Below are 8,439 nucleotides of genomic sequence, written 5' to 3' on the forward strand. Positions count from 1 at the left end.
TCGATGACAGTAATTGTTGGTGTTCCCCGTTTCTAACAATCAGAAGAACTTTTATATTGTTTTAGTATTGTTTAAACCTTCAATGTGAACGGTTGCGAAATAAAATTTTAAATTCAGCTCTAAATTGAACATTCTAAAAGAAGAAATATTTGTATTACCGACATGGTTTTTATCGAATTGGGACTTGTGTCCGTGCTACTCCTGTACATTTTCTACAAGTGGGCAATATTTACATTCAACACGTTCAAAGAGCGTGGAGTTCCTTATGAAGAACCTTGGCCCTTAACTGGCAACGCCGGGGCGGTTGTATTAAATAAGGAAGGCTTTAATAAAACTTTGTTGAAATTTTATCAACGCAACCGCAATCAGTGAGTGGATATTGGAAATCTGAAAATCACACTTATTTTCACGTGAACAATTAAAATATTACTTTCTTTAGAAGATCACGTATAGCTTATTGCGAAATTTTAATTTAGCATAACTGTGTAGGGAAAATCAAACAATTTCTTTGAAAAAATCTAGCAAAAAAACTATATAATTAAGAGACATAATAGGAGTTTGTGTAATGCATTCGGCATACCATGTATGCATCTCAATGCTTCTCTGATCCTTTTACACATTTTGTGCACTGCAAAAGCCATACATATTATGTATTTTTCCTCTGTTCAAACGAAGATACTGAAAAAAGATATGAGATATACTGGTATTGCTCTTCTTAGTTCAAAACTTAGTTCCTTGTGTTCATTCCAGTGTTGTTATCTTTAATTAGCGAATAACGTGAAATAGTAATATTTAAACTTTTCTAAAGAGTTAAACTTTCCAGTAATTTTGAAACGCAAATAAAAGCAATTTTTATAAAACATAAAAGCGATCTTCGTCGAATACGTAACCCAATTGAAATGTGACTTACTACCTTTTGCGAAAAAATGTGTCACAGATTCTGAAACTTTGATCAGTGTTGATTGTGGGAGGAGAAATGTTAATTTTATTCAATGGCATTATACTGAATCCTTTTGAGTATTTGGCAAATTTCCCCATTTGGTTCTTCCCTTTACCACACTCTACTGCAGATGGTAAACGTGTGTTTAGCGCAATGAATGTTTTTAAAAGCGATCCGAAACCGTTTTATCGTTCTTTCAAGAAATGCATTATTTTACATAAAAAAAACTGTTAAAAAAAAAGAAAACTGTTGTTGTGATGATGAAATTCTTTCCATCTATGTATATCAAGTGCATTTAACAAAATTCGAAATTGGTTAGATTAGGTTATACTGGCCAGTTATCACACCTTACATAGACCTACTGGTACTTAGTAATGGTGATGGTGGTTCAGTTTAATTTTTGCGATCTTTAAAAGCGACTTGATATCTAATTTTGACGCTTCAGCCAGATCCAAATGCCCTAAAGATTATTTTCTTCGTAATGGATAAAGTTACAATACAATGTGAGGAAATAATTTTGCACATACATATCTTCATGTAACAACCTTAATTAGTATTGCGTTGTATAGGTCTAAATGGTCACTAACCCTAAAGTAGCGAATACTCGTATATAAAGGATTTGGTCTGAAAACACTGCGTAGTCGAAACGCTTCGTAACCAAATTTTCGACCAAAATGTTAATCTCGTATGAGGGTATAATTTTGTTTTTTATATGTTGAAAGAAAGATTGTCAGAATTAGATTAGATGCAGCGATGATTCACACATCGATACATGTACATATATATATTTTAATAAAATTAATTGCAGCTTGAAGAAATTGATCGCCTTATACGTAGTGGTGTCCGTTATAAAAATTATCACATATAATTAATCACTTTGAGTACCTATGTTTCAGTGTCAAGATAATGCGACAATCTATGTATATGTACACGCGTACGCATACACATGCATATATTTACGTATAAGTATTATTAAATCTTCGTTCACGGGACATTCATAGAATGAAAAATAATAGATAAAAAATAAAAGTAATAAAACTTTTATCTATTCAATATAGGTAATTTAAATTTGTTTTACAAATTCATTATTCTGATTTTCCTATATTTATTATGCAGTTTGATAACAGACCTTCTTTCATATCTCCCCCCCTTCGCGAAATAAATAATTGTAAAGAAATGTTTACGATTGCTTGTTGACTAATAATTGTTCAGACGACTACTCTTTATGCACGGGTATTTGTCTCTATTACGAAGTCACATCTGTGCAGTAACACATCTATGATTCGTTTTTCTAGAAACCCTGTAGGAAATCAATCGCTTATTGCTTTATCGAAATAAAGCAATATAATGACGTAAATAAAACAAGTAAGGAAGGGCTCAGTTCAGATGTATTTTTTATTCACGTAACTTGCAAACGTCAAAGCCGGGGGAAAAATATTTTCACAATGGAAATGTAGTCCATGGTAAAGACACCACTTCGAACAAAGTGTTATCGAGAAACATTGATTGGTTCCTGATTTGTGTACTGGCAAGTAAAAAATCAGATGAAATTTTAAAAATGTGTTAAGTATATGAGATATGTAAGCGTCGTTGTAGTGCGATTTGGCCCTGAAATATAAACATGTGAAGATAATACTCCATACCAAATTTTTTCGATATCAGTCGAGTTAGTCCCAAGATATGGCGTTTCTCTTAAATGTTGGCGATGACACACCCATCGTTCAAATTTGATACTGTCTCCATTAAAGCTCTTTCATAACATCTAGGATCCAAAACTTTATGTCTCTGGCGCAATTAGTTATAAGTAGATTTATCGCACTTGTAGTAGTTGTTAACAAAACCGTTATAAACCAATATGAGGAGTAGGAGGTGTTATAATCCGTATTCACCCGTTTTCACAGGGTGGGTAGATTTACCAAAGCCATTTTCCCTGAGTAAATTTGGTTCTTATAGCTTGAATGAGTTAGGATATACATGTATGCATAGTACATTAAACTTATTAGAGGATGTGGCCACGACCACCTAAAATTTTGTTCAATCATAGATGTTCCTTGATAATATTCGTTGTACCAAATAAAAGTCTTGTATCTTATTGTGGAGCTTGGTTAAAACAACATGTTGCAACAGTATAATAATTGAATTACTAACTTATTATTTACATATTTTTTTAATTTTTAGTGACATTGTCGGCTTTTATAATTTTCGCTCGCCAATTTTTGTGGTTCAGAATCCAGATTACATAAAAAAGATGACCGTCAAGGACTTTGATTTCTTTGTAAATCACGTTCCGTTTTTTAAATCCGAGGATGATCCCCTCATTAATGGAATGCTGACCGTGATGAAGGATCAGCGTTGGAAAAATATGCGCAACACACTTTCACCTATATTTACCGCCGCCAAGATGCGCGCCATGTTTAGCTTGATGAACGATTGTTTCAATGAGAGTTTAAACCGCTTAAGGGAAGCAACTAAGGGTGGCAAAAGTCATGATGTAGAACTCAAAGGTTGGTTCACACGCTTGTCTAATGATATTATCGCCTCCACTGCATTTGGCTTGAAAGTCAATTCGTACGAGGATCAGAATAATCGATTCTACTCCATCGGCCAAGGCATCGTCAATTTTCGCGGCAAACAAATGCTAAAGTTTTTTGTCTCAAACACAATGCCAATATTACAAAAAGTACGTTTTAGAAACATAATTTCGAATGAAAATGGTATATACTTATTCGTCTATACTTTAATAATAAATATAAAAACATTAAACATTGATTACAGATCCTGGGTTTTAAAGTATTCGACGCCGAAAAAACAGATTATTTTAAACGTTTAGTGATAGACACAATGAAATATCGACAAGAGAATAAAATCCACAGACCGGATATGATTCAGTTATTGATCGAAGCCAAACAGGAGTCGGATCAAAATTGGTCCGATGATGATTTGGTGGCACAGTGCTTTATTTTCTTTTTCGCCGCTTTTGAAAATAATGCAAATTTTACCGCGGCAATATGTCATGAGCTGATGGAAAATTCTGCTGCGCAAAAGCGTTTATACGAAGAAGCACTAGAGGTGCTTGAGGAACTGAACGGAAAACCATTAACTTACGAGGCAGTGATGAAAATGAAGTACATGGACATGGTAACTTCGGAAACATTACGCAAATGGTCATTTGCAGGCATGATTGATCGCTTGTGCTCCAAAGATTACGATCTTACCGACGATGATGGGAATGTTGTCTTTAAATTTAAAGCTGGCGATTATGTGGGGTTTCCGGTGGTAGGATTGCATAACGACGAAAGATACTTTGAAGATCCCAGCGCATTTAATCCCGAACGTTTCAATGATGAAAATAAACAAAATATTAAGACTTACACTTATTTGCCTTTTGGTGTAGGCCCGCGAATGTGCATTGGTAAGTAACACTGAAGTAGGTAACTATTAGTGTGTTGTCTAATAATATACGTAACAGGTAATCGATACGCACTGATGCAAGCCAAGGCAATGATGTACTATCTGATATTGGATTTCAAACTCGAACGATCTCCGAAAACGGTGAAGAATATTATGGACGATGTTCGCGGCTTCCAAATCAATCCTCTTGGTGGATTTTGGGTTCGTATAGTACCTCGGGATCCATGAAGGCGCTATCTTGCCAATGTTCAACATTTATTGATATAAATTATCTTTATTACACGTAATGCCATTGCGTGGAAACCTTGTATATAAGTATATATTGTAATAATATGTATAATCATATATGTAATCATATTCGAACACACTTATAGAAATAGTATAAACAGTGGTGGCATAAATAAATAAATTGGTTATTACACTTTTGTACTAATTATTCGACACTCAGTTTCAACAACACTCAAGAAGCAATAGAAAAACAATGCGTTTTCAAACAATTCGAAAACCAATTATTCCATCAAAAAATTAGTTCTCCAATCGAAACGCTCCAGTTGAAATTATTAAAACAGTAATTTCCGGAATAGTCATTCAGTTATTGTCTTCAATTGACTCAAAACGGTTCCCCAGAAGAGGTCGCTTTAGTTTATCGAATCAATGGAGTATGCGACTGAGCATTACGTGGTGCAAAAACCAAGAGTTGTCGGCCCATAATTCCGGCCTTTTTTACGAGTAGCTTTGCGTAAGCGACGCATAACACTCAAATAGTATTCCTCGTTGACAGTTTGGCCGGTCGGAAAGTTTTCGGAGTGCCCACACTTAGATAATCGAAGAAAACAGTCAGTATATGGATGTTAGACCTGCTTTGCGTAGTTTTTTCGGCTTCGGCTTATCTTTGTCACGATATTCGGTCGCAAGCATATATCCAACTCCCATCGCCAGTAATAATACGTTTCATGATATCCTGGTAGTCGGAAAGCACTGTTTCACAGTCGTTAAAGCGACACGTTTTTTGAAAAAAATTAGTGAATTTCACTTCTTTCACTTTTTATAGGCCCAAGTGATCTTTCGAAATGGTTTTTACTGATCCTTCCGATATTCCAACGATGCCAGTAAAATCTGTTAAAAACACTTCACAACAAGCATTTATCACCGAACGTCTATTCCATCTTTCTGAACGTTTCGGTACCAGAAACTTGATTCCGTGCACAAAACTTAATGGACTTTCTTTGTTGAATACATTTTGTAATTTCTGGACTTATTTTGGAGGGACAATTAATATGCCAAAAACTAATAAAATGCTCCCAGGGTTTCATCAACACACCTCACAAACCAATACCATGGAGTTAAGACAACGGTGGATGTTCGAAAATACTGATATTAGTCATATGGGGCCTATGTCTCGTTTTCGCCTGATTTTATCCATTTTAGACACAAACATACACTGTTATGGGGGGGACTAAGGAAAATATTGGCCCGATTCAACCCATTTTTGATTCACAGACATAATATTATCAGGAAAAGATAGTTTTTAACAAAATTGTTGTAGGTTATCATCTGATTTCATCCATGTTTGCAGTGTCGGTAAGGATACTATAGGGATTTATCCTGAGCGAATGTGGTAATTGTAGCTTCAAAGGTTTAGGAGATATGTACATTGAATCCACTAGGGGCGGGGCCACGCCCACATGTTCAAAATGATCATTTATATATACGAGGGCTGTCCGATAAATAACCGACCTAACCATGATGCACGCGACTTTTTCATTTTTTTTTTTTTTTTTTTTTTTTATTTTTCTACATAGTCTCCTTGTAACTCCACACACTTCTCCCAGTGATGCTCCCATCTCTGCAACCCTTCCAAATAGTACTTGGCGTCTTTGTCTGCAAAATACGAGTTCACGAAAGAGATTGCCTCCTCATTTGACGAAAATCTCTGGCCGCCGAGCGCAGTTTTAAGTTGAGGAAACAAAAAAAGCCGCTTGGTGCTAGATCCGGTGAATAAGGTGGATGGTCAAGCAGTTCGAACCGCAATTCGTGGATTTTCGCCATGGCGACTGTTGAGGTGTGAGATGGTGCGTTGACTTGGTGGAACAAGGCTTTTTTTTTTGCAAATGTGGCCGATTTTTCGAAATTTCTTCCTTTAGCTTGTCCCATAATGATGCGTAGTATGCTCCTGTTTTAGTTTTTCCTTTTTCAAGATAGTCGATAAAAATAATTCCATGGCTGTCCCAAAAAACACTCGCACACACTTCCCCAGCCGAATACACAGCTTTAGGTTCTTTTGGGGCTGGTTCCCCCTTTTCAATCCACTGTTCAATCGGCGCCAAAAACGGGTTTTATTGCCTCTAAACTGAGCCAACAGAGCGCTGGAAATGTTCATGCGCGCACGTTTGTGGTCTAGCGTAAGCAAACGCGGCACCCAACGCGCGGACAGCTTTCTCATGCTCAAATCTTGGTTTAATATGTGACAAACACGTTCTTTTGACATCTTCATAATCTCAGCTATTTCCCTATCTTTAATCCAGCGGTTGTCTAGTACCAATTGATGAACTTTAGCGATGTTATCGTTAGTGGTTACAGTTTTTGGACGCCCAGGACGTTCCTCATCTACCAAGCTCCTGCGACCACGTTTAAATTCAGCTACCCAAAATTTTACAGTGGTAAACGATGGTGCAGAGTCACCATACACAGAGTCCAACTCATCTTTGATTTGTGAAAGCGTATTGCCTTTCAAAAATAAAAATTTAATTACAGCTCGATATTCAATTTTTTCCATTTTGGGGAAATCACCGAAATAGACTCACAAAAACTACTGTCAACAGATAATTGCGCAAGATAAATTTCTGAAATTTTGGCGAGTAGCTATTATAATATGCACAATTTGAAGTAGAAACTTTTTTTTCAGATGTGCCGCTAGCTTCACGTTGAGGTCGGTTATTTATCGGACAGCCCTCGTATATAACTCAATTATTTTTAGGTGATACAAACAACCAATAGGTGAACAAAACTATTATACTCTGCAGCAACATGTGGTAAGAGTATTTCGATTAATTTAATTAAGATATTTTACATATTGAGCCATATGATAGGGGTAGTATTGAACTGCTTTTAACTATTTTTGCTATCACCAGTTATGTATTATTAACAGAAAAAGATCAACTCTGAGTTCCATTAAGGTACCACACATACCATCAATATAAGAAGTAAAGTCAACCTGATGTTTGAAAATGGTGATATTAGTCATTTGGGGCTAGGGCAAGTTTTCATCCGAGTTTTTCCATTTTAAATACATAGCTGTACCTCTAATAAAAAAATACGCACTCTCAAATTCAGTCTTTAATGGAACTTTTACTAACAGTGTTTATACTAATTTCTTTTGAACGAACCCTTCAATGATGAAATTACAGGGAGCATGTTGGACATACTGTTCATTATTTTTTGAGTAAGCGAAACTCTGCACAAAGGGAAACGCACGAAGGACCAAACACAAGATTAATTAATTATTCTGGGCAGTGTTTGGGGTTATTCGATAGCAATGTTCCTAGACTTCAAGAAATTGGATACTGAAACAAAGAGATATTGAGGGTTATTTCAAAGCAAAAGATAATTTATACTACGAAACATTTCACGTATGGGGACAATCCAACCATTAATTACGATTTATATTATATATGTATAATGATTTCAAATACAAGGGCCCGGGAAGAATTATTTTCGAATACTCGTAAATTATATAGTTTCGCCTCCGTAAGACGTAAGCTCAGACTTGATTCGAACCAGTCAGTGATTTTCGCCTTCAATACAAATAAGGAAGTCCTCGAATAAGGAGACGAAAAACACAAAAAGTGAAAAATGGATGAAAAAGGAAGGAAGCAGACAAATTGGTTTATTTTTCCAAATCTTGTAAAGATATGATTAGTTGCCGGACTGCAATGGAAAGAAGAAACAAGTTCAAATTTTCACAAAATATTCAATTTAACTAGATATATATGATTAATATATACTAAAATACCGAAATGTGTAAGTCTCAGAATGTTAACTTATTTCCCTCCAATATTTAATTTTAACGCAATTTTTGATAAAAAATG

General features: G+C 35.5%; 2 protein-coding genes across 10 annotated transcripts in view; one reads left to right on the forward strand and one right to left on the reverse strand.

Moving 5' to 3' along the window:
* The window catches only part of LOC105225365 (uncharacterized), an 86,951-nt gene that overhangs the window by 50,353 nt on the left and 28,159 nt on the right, over window positions 1-8,439 (reverse strand). The window lies entirely within an intron of this gene.
* LOC105225364 (cytochrome P450 9b2) lies at window positions 52-4,772 on the forward strand. Its single transcript, XM_011203784.4, has 4 exons — window positions 52-368; window positions 3,119-3,620; window positions 3,716-4,352; window positions 4,410-4,772. The coding sequence occupies exons 1-4, from the start codon at window positions 163-165 to the stop codon at window positions 4,577-4,579; spliced, it is 1,515 nt and encodes a 504-aa protein (XP_011202086.2). The 5' UTR covers window positions 52-162; the 3' UTR covers window positions 4,580-4,772.

The sequence above is a fragment of the Bactrocera dorsalis genome, chromosome 3, assembly GCF_023373825.1.
Source record: "Bactrocera dorsalis isolate Fly_Bdor chromosome 3, ASM2337382v1, whole genome shotgun sequence".
Taxonomy (NCBI): domain Eukaryota; kingdom Metazoa; phylum Arthropoda; class Insecta; order Diptera; family Tephritidae; genus Bactrocera; species Bactrocera dorsalis.